At 39.0% G+C, this 15,464-nt stretch overlaps 1 protein-coding gene across 2 annotated transcripts in view; it reads right to left on the bottom strand.

The window, feature by feature from the left end:
• Positions 1-292: 292 nt before the first annotated feature.
• MN1 (MN1 proto-oncogene, transcriptional regulator) overlaps positions 293-15,464 on the bottom strand; it is a 68,170-nt gene continuing 52,998 nt past the window's right edge. Inside the window, exons 2-3 of one of the 2 annotated variants that reach the window (XR_012724945.1) lie at positions 13,525-13,629; positions 3,173-3,261 (exon numbers count right to left, since the gene is read on the bottom strand). Coding sequence is in view for 1 of the 2 variants with exons in the window: in XM_075320089.1 (XP_075176204.1) it covers positions 3,077-3,261 (185 nt within the window). In the remaining variant the exon portion in view is untranslated. Of the gene's footprint in view, positions 3,262-13,524; positions 13,630-15,464 lie in introns of both variants that reach the window. The other variant, XM_075320089.1, reaches the window with a different exon arrangement.

The following is a 15,464-nucleotide window of genomic DNA, read 5'->3' on the forward strand; positions in this document are numbered from 1 at the left end:
AAGAATTCACCTATAAAGGTTGTGCCAGTCACAACCCCTAAGAAAACCTGAGAAATGGTGGCTGCAGCAGCTCCACATGTAATGAGCTCAATACTGGAGAGGAGAATCGGGGTAAATGCCGCTCTGTTGCCAGAATGACAAAATGTTGATCATATCAATATTTTGTTTTATTCTGGTCTACGCGTTTCGGAGAAACTCAGACTACTCCATCAGAACAAAAGAAGAATCAACAATCTTGTTGTTGATTGTTGATTCTTCTTTTTTCCTGATGAAGGAGACTGAGTTTCTCCGAAATGTGTAGACCAGAATAAAAAAAGATATTGATATAATCAACATTTTGTCATTCAGTGCAGCATTAATCTGATTCTCCTCTCCAGTATTGATGAGATCTCAATATATACTTAGAGACAAGTATTTAAGGTGACCATCCACAAACCACTGAACATTTTTAGAAAAACAATAAAGGTGCAGGGACACCCTAGCCTTACTTGGTGTTATAGGGAATGCAGCGCAGTATCACCAAGTCGCATAAAAGGGCGGAAAATACATCTTAATGCTACTTGTTTTTTTCTGTTTGCTTAATAAAGAAATTTGGTCTTGTAACTAGAAGTTGTTCTACATGAATATTCCATAACAATTGTATTTGTTTTATGAAGAATATGATTTGTTTGCTGTTATCTGCTGCCAAAAAATGTGTTAAGCTACATTGCAGTTTTCTGAACTATTTAGACATTACTAATCCAGATCAGACACGAATTATGCCCACAGCTTTAACAGTCAGTCAATAGTAAATCAGCTATGTTAACCAGTCGCCACTTTGGGAAGTACTCAAGTAGGTGCTCAGTGGTAAGATAAATATTCCAAATGTAGAAATAGGAAAACATGGCATATGATAAGGATGAGTGGACTCATTAGTATATCAGCACAAGATCTGTGATTCCACACGTGCCAATCAAGCCAACGGTACAGTCCTCACAGACCTTGTTCATGGGCTTAAAATAAAGTCATGGAATTGATACTAGATTAATGGACACATGTAGTGTCAAGAATCTTGTGGTGATGTACTGATTAATCAACAAATCCTTATCACATGAATTGAAGTGCCATGGTTTTCCATTTTTAGGTATGTTATTAATAGTCATACGTGGTGGGGTGGTATACAATACATGACATAGTTGCTTTCCATAGTCATACAATCTAACCAGACTGTCAAGTGTCTTAATATTTGGAGTTCTATTTGGGGAAGAGGAGCCTGCACAATGATGGACACTACTATTTAGTTTCCTCTTCAGTTTCATTTTTATCTCTAGATTTCTAAATATAGCCTCCCCAATACCCTGAACATAATTGCCGATGAATGCTTGACTGACAGGGGTTTTTTTTAACTTAAGGTACTTCATGACTTCATAAGTTGTGCAATGCAACATCTTCTGGATCCAGAAATGTTTCTTCAGAGACTTTGGGTACAGAATGTTTTGAGAAGCCAAAGTGAATCAAATGATCCTTCGAAGTTCAATCCTGGGCCACACATTCTACATCAGGGGTCCCCAACCAGTAGCTATGCAGCTCTCCAAATAGTAACATTTGTGAGCAGCCCAACATAGAAGAGCAGATCTGATTGAAGGTAGGAACCCCTTGAAATTAAATACTGCTATGGTGTCATGATTTCTGTGGTAGAGCTTTGGATGTCATTATACAGGTAATGGGGGATCTGGTTGTCACTACTATGAGGAGGGCTAGTGCTGGATGTAGCTCATGAACCAATCTCAGAGTTGAATGTGGATTTCAAAGTCAAAAAGGTTGGGGACCATTGTTCTATATTATGACAACATATCCTTGATTCATTACCAATGGTCCAGCAAAAATCCAAGATGTTCTATTTTGTGAACATTCCAAACAAATAATTTCCGCTAAGGCAGTACATTGCATGTATATGGAAGAACTCAATAGACATACCAGATGAATTAAGATTATACAATTCATTTTTATTAAAGTTAATCTGTTGGCATTAAGACTCGGCAAATAACAAGTTGTATAGAAATGAATGAGCCTTGTTGAACATGGGAAGATCACAATACCCCATCAAGTAACCATGAGATGTAGCCTGCAGTAATCTATGACATTTCTAGAAGTATAACACTGTACAGTTCTGCACAATAATATCAATCATGTGTATATGATATTAATGTGAATATTGATAGCCAACATCAAGTAGTGTTTGTGCAATAACATGACTTCATGGTTTTATAAATTTCGGCCTACATATCAAGCTCACCAAAGAAGTACCTTCAAATGTAGACAACCTGACCAGTCAGGAGTCAGAGACTGATGATCCACTAACATGCCAATGGGGACAAATAAAAATATAATATGTGTACTCTTGTTAACTTGGATTTTTAAGCATTGGGTATGAGAATTCTTGCATTTTACCTCTGCGCATAAAATATCTCCTATGTCATTTATTTTGCAACAAAGCACCCAAAAATATAAGTTGACATATAACCTCATGTGCAAAATAGCTGTGAGCATCCATTTAGAACTTGAATGAGAGTCCCAGGAAGAAAAATAATAAATAAATAAAAAAAAGGCTGCGTAACATTTTCTTTGCGGTTAATAAAGGGATCACAAAATAATAAAGAAGGTCCCTAAAATATTATTTCCTTTCCCCAATCGACTGTGGTCTATTATGATACAAAAGATTAATAGAAATGTCAACTTTTTTTTCTTACAAAAGAAATAATATTTTTATGTAGCACTAAAAAAGAAAATCAAAAGTAAATACATATATAATTCTGACATACAAAAGCCCTTCTCTAGCCCAGATAAACCATACATCAGGTTTACAGAGAAACAGGGAAAGAACGTAAATAAAAGTAAGAAAAATGAGTGTGCTGGATGAAGAATTAACACTGGTATCATACTGTGGCAAAAAGATCCAAAAATATGAGGTTTATTTCAGACTAACCAATGCAAGTCCAAAAGCCACTAAGCAGGTACCAATCTAAAAAAAATAGTCCACCTATCATTAGCGGCTTCTTAGGAAAGTGGAAAAAAATGTGGGGTTTCTTTCCATTTTTCAAGTTAGGGCAGCAACAAAAGTCCCAAATCTGTTGGAGATATCAGAATGAAGGGATCTCCACGTAGGAACAGGAGTCCTACCCTTTGACTCCCCAATATCATCTGTGCAGTGGACTGATAGGCACTGCAAATGGCTTCCATTCTGTGCCGCTGCTGAGGTCTTGTTCTGGGGAAGATCATGGGCTGCAAGGAAAAAAAAGAGGTATTAGATATAAATGTTGAAAAATATCTTCAACAATGTAAGAAATGAGAAAAACAAAACTACAATATCCTCAGTTTATTATTTGCTACAAATAAAACAATGTTGGGTACACAGTGTTTATTAAGATATAAACCAACCAACATGTTAGGTTAGGTCATGGGTTCAACTCGATGGACTGAAGTCTACCTTCAACCTTAAACACTATGAAACTATGAAACTACAATCCTGCTGCATTTACAATAACATTGGGCAAATCCTCTCACTTGCATGCAAATATTTTCCAAAAAGGGCATCTGTTTTTGGTGAACAGATATTCTAAATGCTGCCAAATGGTGGTGAATTCTCACATATTTTATTGGCAATAAGAAGCAAACCAGTCAGTAAAGGAGTGAGCCACATTAGGCTGCCTTCCATGCAGATAAACCATGCCTCAAAACAGTTTCACATGCTATTTAATAAACACCAGAACATCCAAAAGAACTATAAAAAATAAACATAAACATTACCTGTTATTTAACTAATTGAAAGAGGATTTATCCTTTCTCCTGTCAAGTCTATTTTTGTATATACATGTTCTCATTGTAAAATAACAATACTTGAGCATCTCTTATGATTATTCTGCAGATTGGTGTTCCTCAGGGGCGTGTCCACATTGTCACTGTCCAATCATTATTTAATATTATTTGATATTTCTAAGAGAAATAACAGGCGAATGACAAAACACAGACATATATTAGAGTATATATATATATATATATATATATGCATATGTGTTTTGCTATTCTCCTGTTATCCCTCTTAGAAATATCAATTATTAATATTAAATAATGATTGGACAGTGACAATGTTGACACGCCCCTGAGGAACACCAAACTGCAGAAGGATCATACTTTTTTTATATATATATATATATATATATATATATATATACACTCACATTTACATGTACAGTTAGGTCCAGAAATATTTGGACAGTGACACAATTTTCGCGAGTTGGGCGCTGCATGCCACCACATTGGATTTGAAATGAAACCTCTACAACAGAATTCAAGTGCAGATTGTAACGTTTAATTTGAAGGTTTGAACAAAAATATCTGATAGAAATTGTAGGAATTGTACACATTTCTTTACAAACACTCCACATTTTAGGAGGTCAAAAGTAATTGGACAAATAAACCAAACCCAAACAAAATATTTTTATTTTCAATATTTTGTTGCGAATCCTTTGGAGGCAATCACTGCCTTAAGTCTGGAACCCATGGACATCACCAAACGCTGGGTTTCCTCCTTCTTAATGCTTTGCCAGGCCTTTACAGCCGCAGCCTTCAGGTCTTGCTTGTTTGTGGGTCTTTCCGTCTTAAGTCTGGATTTGAGCAAGTGAAATGCATGCTCAATTGGGTTAAGATCTGGTGATTGACTTGGCCATTGCAGAATGTTCCACTTTTTTGCACTCATGAAGTCCTGGGTAGCTTTGGCTGTATGCTTGGGGTCATTGTCCATCTGTACTATGAAGCGCCGTCCGATCAACTTTGCGGCATTTGGCTGAATCTGTGCTGAAAGTATATCCCGGTACACTTCAGAATTCATCCGGCTACTCTTGTCTGCTCTTATGTCATCAATAAACACAAGTGACCCAGTGCCATTGAAAGCCATGCATGCCCATGCCATCACGTTGCCTCCACCATGTTTTACAGAGGATGTGGTGTGCCTTGGATCATGTGCCGTTCCCTTTCTTCTCCAAACTTTTTTCTTCCCATCATTCTGGTACAGGTTGATCTTTGTCTCATCTGTCCATAGAATACTTTTCCAAAACTGAGCTGGCTTCATGAGGTGTTTTTCAGCAAATTTAACTCTGGCCTGTCTATTTTTGGAATTGATGAATGGATTGCATCTAGATGTGAACCCTTTGTATTTACTTTCATGGAGTCTTCTCTTTACTGTTGACTTAGAGACAGATACACCTACGTCACTGAGAGTGTTCTGGACTTCAGTTGATGTTGTGAACGGGTTCTTCTTCACCAAAGAAAGTATGTGGCGATCATCCACCACTGTTGTCATCCGTGGACGCCCAGGCCTTTTTGAGTTCCCAAGCTCACCAGTCAATTCCTTTTTTCTCAGAATGTACCCGACTGTTGATTTTGATACTCCAAGCATGTCTGCTATCTCTCTGATGGATTTTTTCTTTTTTTTCAACCTCAGGATGTTCTGCTTCACCTCAATTGAGAGTTCCTTAGACCGCATGTTGTCTGGTCACAGCAACAGCTTCCAAATGCAAAACCACACACCTGTAATCAACCCCAGACCTTTTAACTACTTCATTGATTACAGGTTAACGAGGGAGACGCCTTCAGAGTTAATTGCAGCCCTTGGAGTCCCTTGTCCAATTACTTTTGGTCCCTTTAAAAAGAGGAGGCTATGCATTACAGAGCTATGATTCCTAAACCCTTTCTCCGATTTGGATGTGAAAACACTCATATTGCAGCTGGGAGTGTGCACTTTCAGCCCATATTATACATATAATTGTATTTCTGAACATGTTTTTGTAAACAGCTAAAATAACAAAACTTGTGTCACTGTCCAAATATTTCTGGACCTAACTGTATGTATAAATATATATATATACATATATACATATATATATATATATATATATATATATAGAGAGAGAGAGAGAGAGAGAGAGAGAGAGAGAGAGAGAGATTCATTGATATTTATTAATGAAAATGCTACAGCATTATTTAGTGGCCAATACAGGTGTCTATTAAAGTAGACATGTCAGTAGTGGCAACATATCCTCTTTTCATCAAGGTCAAATGTCCAATAAAATTCTCATCCACCTCAGATAGTTGCAAGGGCTCCCCAGTTTTTAAGTTTTTAGATTAAATTCTTCTTTTCTAGAAGTGTTCAGACTTTGCAAGTATTTTGTCCCCAAGCTGGGATACGTTTATCTACAGATGATGTGCACTCGGCACAGAAGACATATTTACCTATTGAAAGCAACCATATAGCATTCTGTGTTAAGCCCACACACAATCACGCTGCATGTATACAACCATGGTCTTTGCAATCTCAGTTTTGGGAATGTATCACTCACATTATTCCTTGTGCCCAGTGGGGCTCATAATCTAATCCCCTTATCTCACATTAACTATGGCCAATTTCATAGGAAGCCAATTAACAGTTTAGTTTGTTTTTCTAATCCTGATCAGACTTCATTATACATGGGAGAAATAAGTTTTAATTGTTATAATAGTAACACAATATAATCAGCAGTTTGCAGTTCCAGATGAAACCTTGCCTAAAGCTGGGTTCACACATAGCGACAGCGACAACGACGTTGCTGCTACGTCACAGAAAATGGTGACGTAGCAGCGACGCCGTTGTCGTCGTCGCTGTGTGTGACACCACCTTAAGACGAAGACAACAGATCATTGTGCAATGTATCCAAAATTGATTAACGCGGGCAACAAGTTTCTAAAATGTGGAGGAGGTTGGGTGTTAAGGTTCATACAGGTCAAAGGTAGAGACCAACAGGGATCAGAGCAGCATTTAGTCTAGAGCATTTGTAAACTTTATGGTTGCCATAAATGTCCTTCTATGATGGGACTCTAATTGCTATCTCTGATGTCTTGTCCACTTTCACTATGTTGTAAAATGCAAGGAAGCTACATAATTACAACTTAGCCTTTTAATATCGCTCGGCGTTTGCAGCAGACACCAGAGTAAATTAAGCAAGATATTTCCGCAGAATTCTTTTAATGGCATGAACATTAAGGTGACGTTTTATGGTTATGCTGAAAATAAAGGTATATAGCCTGTACAAGAGTAAAGAACATATAAAAATATTAGGGTGTCATTCTGTTACATTATATCACGATTGCTTAATATACTTGGCTAACAAACCTAAAAAATACTGATAAATCTGAAATATATACTTTGCTTCTTTCTATCTACAGCGTTAACGGAGACTGTTTTTACAAATAACACGACTAATCTGAGATACTACAGCAGCACGCGGAGCTATTAAATAGTTAATATATATGTGGGTTTAAAACATTTGTTATCTCAGAGGCAGCAGTGATAAATTCATTTTACCGCATCTTTTAAATATGCATGGCATGTAATGTAGCATGGAACTGCAAAGGGGAAGGGAAGCCGAAGATAACAGCTTTACAGTGAGAGATAGCATAAGTACTTCTGCTTTTCTGCTCCAGTGAACGCAGTGAAATAAGGATTCCAGAAAACCTTGGGATGTGTACTCCAGTCATATTTTGTTTAACAAGATGAACTTATATGATTATGGTGTCACATAAAAATAGTGAGGCCATGAGAAAAAAAGGAACATCTAATCTAACATGGAGAATAAAAAAAAAGCCAAACAATAAATAGATGATAATAAAGTGATCAGGTTACAGCATAAATAGAAGGGGCAATTAATTGATTAGTAGTTGTATATATAAGAATTACCGCTCGTCTAGAGTTTTCTATTGCACAAACGCATCCGTAATAAGTGTTAGCAATTCATCCACAGAATTATTGGAAACCAGAGGTGAATGTTTTATTTATTTCTAACTATTGTATATGGAGAGAAAGTACAGCTATAAAATATATAATATACTGATAAAACGTATACCAACCTATTAGTTTAGACAATAGAATAAATAGAATAAATCGAAAATTCATAGAAAATAAAAGAGCGGGCAGCACTCTGCAGGTAGCTTCAGACAGCTTTATTTTTCGATGCTGACAGGTGTAACAGACATGAGGGAGTGGAGGGAGGGGAGCACGAGGACGACGGTACCGTTTCGCACCTCTAGGGGCGCTTTCACGGGTCCATACATAGATATGGACCCGTGAAAGCGCCCCTAGAGGTGCGAAACGGTACCGTCGTCCTCGTGCTCCCCTCCCTCCACTCCCTCATGTCTGTTACACCTGTCAGCATCGAAAAATAAAGCTGTCTGAAGCTACCTGCAGAGTGCTGCCCGCTCTTTTATTTTCTATGAATTGATGGCTTCGTCTGGGCAATAGCACCACGGTTGAGACAGCAGCTTCCATCATACTAGGAATTTTTTCAGGATTGTGCCCGATGTCACAAAGCAACAACCACACTGCTTAGTGGTGAAACGGGATCTTCTCACTACCTCTTGAAAGGGTAAGCAGTGCTGTGCACTTTTCCTTCTATGTTATTTCGAATAAATCGAAAATAAAAGATGGAATCTCTTCAGTTTGGGAGAAGCATAAATTTGCCCGAAGTGCGCATTGTGGATCAGAGCAAGGATCATCAAGGTATCACCCCAGCGAGGTGCATCAATCACAAAGTTAACAATTGATGGTCTCCTTTAAAACGCTTTAAAGAACTAAATATAATATAATACAATATATTATAATATAAAATTGAAAGAGAAGGTAGAAAAATACAATAGGATTTGTGCGCAGACTCAGTTATATAACAATCTCTGCATATCTACTTTACATTTACTCAATGTAAAAAATGAAAAAACTTTCGCCATCAGTATTCATCAAACAAAATAATTAACAAACTATATATATATATCTATCTATCTATATATATATCTATATATATATATAGATATATATATATATATAGTCTAACTTAAGCCTGCTTTACATGTTACGATTTCGCATACGATATCGTATGCGATCGTAACCGCCCCCATCGTATGTGCGGCACGTTCAATTTTGTTGAATGTGCCGCACAAACGATTAACCCCCGTCACACGTACTTACCCGTCCATACGACCTAGATGTGGGCAGCGAACGTCCACTTCCTGGAGTGGGAGGGACGTTCGGCGTCACATCGACGTCACACGGCAGCCGGCCAATAGAAGCGGAGGGGCGGAGATGAGCGGGACGTAAACATCCCACCCACCTCCTTCCTTCCGCATTGCTGGCCGGGAGCCGCAGGACGCAGGTAAGATCTGTTCATCGTTCCCGGGGTGTCACACGCTGCGGTGTGTGCTACCCCGGGTACGATGAACAACCTGACGTTCAATTTATGAGGAATGAACGACGTGCATGCGATGAACGTTTTACCATTCAATCGCAATCGCACGTCACACACTACAATGTACCTTACGATGCCGGATGTGCGTCACTTACGACGTGACCCCGCCGACAGATCGTAAGATATATTGTAGTGTGTAAAGCGGGCTTTAGACTAATATAGAACATGTACACATAAGGAAGTTTTCTCATCTCATATTTTGCGTAAGTCTTGGACGGGGTGTAAAAATAAGATAGAAATTACTATACTTAGGTGGTTTTTATTATGGCTATACTGCTAAAAAAAAAAAAGAAAAAGGTTACCCAAATGTAAAAGTGTGAGTGGGACAATAGTTAAATGGGTATTCCCTTCTCAGTTAAAATGTTAGAGAATGTAAATACAATATTTTTTAAAAATAGTTTAACTTTCCAAAACTGTGCTGTTCTTGAGATGTGAGATGTGGGGTCTAGCAATAGTGCCACGCTTTTGTGCCACGCCTGAGCTCTCTCCTTGCTATTTTCACTCCTAGAATGGCTGGACTATGTGGAGCATGCATGCTGGAGAATGTTTGTTATCTCTGTACCAACCAACCTCTCAGTAGTTTTATTAATTATACTTTGCTTATATAGTGCCATCATATTCCATAGCTCTTTACAAATAATTTCATCACTGTCCCCATTGGGGCTCACACTCTAAATTCCCTATCAGTTGTCTTTGGAGTGTGGGAAGAAACCAGAGAACCCAGAGGAAACCCACACAAACACGAGGAGAACATACAAACTCCTTGCAGATGTTGTCTTTGGTGGGATTTGAACCCAGCTTCAAAACAACAGTGCTAACCACTGAGCCACCGTACTACTCTCTACAAATGTGCAGGACATCTCCTGGGCATAGGCAGTACCCCTGGAGCCATTCTATATTAGTACACACAGGCCAGAAGTGTGAGTGTTAAAGAATTAGGCCTCTAGACTGACATATGACCCCTGCTCTCACCTGTGCCCCCCATCAATCTCTTTACATAAACAATGTCATGTGATTGCTACAGCCAATTAGCAGTAGAACACGTTTTCATCCGTACTGACGTAATTGAGAAGGCTGAAGCCGTCATGTGACATTATGTATATCACAAGGCCAGCGGGGAGGGGGACACAGGGCAGAAAGGAGAAAATCAGTGCTGGTCCGGGAGGTAAGTATGCATTGTTTTTATGCAGCACCTTTCGGGCATTCAGTCGGGTTTGTCCAGTAATGAACAATTCCTTTAAAAAGAATTCAGGGTAGAAACTTTAATTGCAGTCCACAATTTCCTCTTATTAGGGAATGTAACTGGGCCAAAATGATTGTAACCATTTATATTATACACATAGGATTCAGTAGAGTATGGTGACATTTCTTTTTTGTTGGATTTTTACAAAAATACATTTTGTCAGAGGAATAGAGCGTTACAGTAAAAGCCTTATGTATCTCTATGGAAAATATATGACTCTGTACAAAACTGTTTGAGCTGTAGGTAAGTAGAATCTCTCTGGTTCAATAACCCAAATGGACATTTTGTTATTTGATCTGTCTACAATAAGGTCAGCCATAGATCAGCAGATGTGTAAGAGACACCAGCCATCCACATGCCTTCCATGAAATGCAGGGAAGATCTCATTGATCTAAGTAGCAGAGCATGAACAGTCCATACTTCTATGTACACTGACAAAGAGATTCCCAACATATTGTCAAATGTCCTTTGTGATAATCAGCATTTCCAACTGCCTGAAGCGATCGCTATCTCCCCTAGTCGTGACCTGATTTATTTTTTTTTTCACTATGAGATTGGGCCATAGAATTAGGACGTATAGGATCAGTATTAGCAAATAGTAAAACCTGGGAGGACATAACAGCCTAATCAGTGCAGTAAGAGGGATTGCATCCATAAGCTAGAAATTTACCAGCGTATTATTATGTATTACATTGTATTATATTGTGTTAGAACTGTCTTTCACGTGATATCCCTTAAAGCAACTGATCCCTTTTTAACCCTAACTTGCAAAATAGCACTATATGATGCTACGGAGCTATGTAGCTATATGGTGTCCTCAGACAATGCTGCACCAAAGGCAAACACCCTATCCTGTACAAGAAAATACATCATGAACTAGACCAAACAAAACTGTAACAATATTGAGAGGCTTAGAATTTACCAGAATATATAACTATATATATAATATATATATATATATATATATACATTTGTAGAATAATCTGAGTTCTATTCCTTTTCCATCCCTCACAACCAGGGATGAGCAAGCATGCTCGGCATAGTTCGATACTCAATCTAGCAATAGGGTGCTCAAGACACTCAGAACGCGATCAAGTATCTAGCACGTGCTCGACTCCAGCCCAAAGAGAGATAGATTTTCTACAAAAGTGCTCAAATTTCCCATTTACTTCCATTATGCTCGGTACTCGAGACAAGCCCGTCTGAGCATTCAACATGCTCGATTCAAGAACTCAAATTTTTTAGTGCTCGTTCATCACTAGTCATAACATTCTTATGAGGACCAGGGACGGGGGTTAAAATTGCTTAAATATCCAAATTCTTGTCTAGAGCCCTAAGAATCACAATCCGGCTCTGCATGAAACTACTATGACCATATAAAAACATAATATAAAAGCTTTAACCTAGAGAATAAAAATGTCTGAGTCAAACGCTAATATTCAAATATGAAATACATCTGAATCACATATATATATATATATATATATATATATATACATGCATACATACATATGTATATATACCAGCAAATATCATATATATATATATATATAGAGTATATATATATATATATATATATATATATATATATATAGTATATTTTTATATATTTATATATATATATATGTATATATATATAAATAAATATATATATATATATATATATATATATATATATATATATATATATATTGTTAGTCCTTGGGTACTGTATTTGTCATAAGAAATCTGAATCAAAGGCAAGGACATTGGAAAGAGTATTGCCATATAAAGGTCTGGTGAAGAATCAGCCCTCCTCTTTCAGCCTGCTCACAAGATTAAAGTGACAAACAGGAGGTGAGGATCCCTAGAAAGGCTACTTGCCTCGGGGCTTGTCCCTTACACTTCTTCAAAGGCTTTGACAAACCATCAGCTACTGCTCTATGGCTGCCCATACCCTCACACAGCATGAGACCAGTGTGCCACAGCCATCCCCAAGAGGCATCCAACCGTGAATCCCACCGCTACAGATCTTGTTAAGGCGACATCAGTTCATTTGGATCATATATCTAGAATGCTTTATCAGGATCCAGCCTGGTCTCAGATAGCAATTAATACAGTTACACCTTCATCTCCATTTACTTCATTTACAGAAATTACAAACCACCAAGAATGAAACAAGGAAAAGTGCTTTATTCCCTTCTTTGCCTTAGGATAAGATGGAGCAATAAGTCTGTATGTGGGTGCGTTCTCTATCTTTTTTTTTTGACAAATCTTCAACATGACATTCTGACATATTGGTTTTGGCAGATAAGATTCTAGTATTGAGAAGTCGGCCTTTCCGAAAGATTTGCTCTTAAGAACAAGAAGATCCCAAGTCCGATGAGTTTGTGAGGGTCTGTATCGTTGTTAGAATAGATTCACTGACCACGAGATAAACTGAAACAATGCAGACGCAAAATTCATTCAATTCTGGAACAGATGTTTACATTTCTAGAAGTCTGATCTACTTCTCCAAAATAACACAAGTTTTTTCCATTTTCCATAGCGTGACAGAAAATCATTGTGGATATGATTTATTTAAAGCATAGTAACAGGTTCCAGCAGACATGGTTATCAAGCGTGGTGGTAATATCAAATAATTCCTGACACTATGAGCGGAGAATTCTCTGACAGGACAGCATATTGTGCACGTTATGGAATAGATTATTGATCAGAACGACGCGGTATAGCTCCGCAGGAAATGGAAATGGCTGCTTACATTATTATTTTACCTCCTATTAAGTGGTTTACAATTGCTGGAAACTCCTTTGTTACTTAGCTAAAAACTCCATATATATTTCTCCTAACTGTGTATATATCAAATATAGATATATTTTTTCAAGAACCATAAAATACAATAAAAGACACACTGATGCCAGAAGAAGCACGTGAGAAAGCACTAACTATATCAGCAATAAAATCAACATCATCTTATTGCTGTTTATTTGCGGTTACCTTGAATTATCTCTCAATCGTCTTTAGGGCATCCTTGTAATTTGTATTCCCAGAAGTAGCAAACTCCAGCTAGCAGCTACACAGAACCCTAGCAAATGTTCTTCCCTAAAATTAAAAGGAGTTCAATCAATTTTACCAGTCAGCACAGCAGGAGAAAATATATAACTGTACTTGTACTCGCAGCACAGATCCCCATCACAAATTCATTTTCCCTGATGTAATATTGAGATGCAGATGTTGTGATATTTTAATCTGACTTCAAGGTGATTGTGGTTATTCTTATAAAGTTTTATTTCTCTTTTTACTCCGGCGGACTGTCTCCCTATCCGCGATCTAGCCTGTAATTGACAAGATTAAAAAAATGTTTGCAATTACAGGTTTATTTTTAAAGCTATTCTACTCTTAAAGCTGTGGTTCACCCGGTTTCACTACTGGCCACATCGATATAATGTTGAGAAACAAGGTTTCTCTCAAAATACTATGTGTTGCTAATAGTATCTGTGAGCGGCGTTATTGCAGGTTGCTCACCCCCTTCGCGTGACCCCCAAGCTCCGTGACCACTGATGTCCGGTGATGTCACGTCTACTGAGGAGGGCCGCAGTCTTCCTGAGTGACTGGGCTGTGGGCGGCGTTTCACCACTCATCACAGCCCAGCATCGCTCCTGCTTGCAGCGCTCTGCAGCGAAGGAGAGAGCACACGAGATGATGGGCTGTGATGAGCAGTGAAAGGCCACCCACAGTCCAGTCACTTAGGAAGACTGCGGCCCGCCTCAGTAAATGTGACATCACCGGATATCAGGTGTCACACGGAGCGACGTGTGCTGCCTCGGGAACGATGAACAACCAGAGCGCAGAAGGAGGAACGATTTTATGAAAATGAGCGACATTTCAACGAGCAACGATAAGGTGAGTATTTTTGCTCGTTAACAGTCACTCGTAGCTGTCCCACGCTACGATATGTCAAACAATGCCAGATGTGCGTCACGGAATCCGTGACCCCGACGACATATCGCCCGATATATCGTAGCCTAAAGGCCCCGTTACACACGTCGATTTATCGTGCGATCGCATGTGCGATCGCACCCGCCCCCATTGTTTGTGCATCACGGGCAATTTGTTGCCCATGTCGCACAAAGTCGGTAACCCCTGTCACACGTACTTACCTCCCGAACGATCTGGCTGTGGGCGGCGAACATCCACTTCCTGAAGGGGGAGGGACATTCAGCGTCACAGCGACGTCACACAGCGGCCGCCCAATAGAAGCGGAGGGGAAGAGATGAGCGGGATGTAACATGCCGCCCACCTCCTTCCTTCCTCATTGCCGGCGGGACGCAGGTAAGCTGTGTTCGTCGTTCTCGAGGTGTCACACGGAGCGATGTGTGCTGCCTCAAGAACGACGAACAACCTGCATCCAGGAATGTGACCGATATTTTGAAAATGAATGACGTGTCAACGAGCAACGATAAGGCGAGTATTTTTGCTCGTTAACAGTCGCTCGTAGCTGTCACACGCTACGATATGTCAAACGATGCCAGATGTGCGTCACGGAATCCGTGACCCCGACGACATATCGCCCGATGTATCGCAGCGTGTAACGGGGCATTTAGGCTAAGAAATTGGCCAATCGGTGCTGGTTTAGTGGCCACCTTCAGCCAGTGTAAACACACCCTAACGATAAGCTCCCCTGATGAGTATTTAGTGTATTTTTGATGCTGCAACATTTCTGCACAACTTAGTTAATTTAGGCTACTTGCATTTCTTTTGACCTCTTAGCTTCTCATACAGCCAGATCAGATCTCATACTTTTTCACGGACGAGGGGCAATCACCCCGAAACACCGTGTCTGCAAATTGGGGTTCTGATTTGGCATGAATCCTAAGTCATATGAGAAGGCTCGTTAAAGGGTCACTTTTGACTTTTAGGATTGTTACTTCCAATAG

The sequence above is a fragment of the Anomaloglossus baeobatrachus genome, chromosome 1 (genome assembly GCF_048569485.1).
Source record: "Anomaloglossus baeobatrachus isolate aAnoBae1 chromosome 1, aAnoBae1.hap1, whole genome shotgun sequence".
Lineage (NCBI taxonomy): Eukaryota > Metazoa > Chordata > Amphibia > Anura > Aromobatidae > Anomaloglossus > Anomaloglossus baeobatrachus.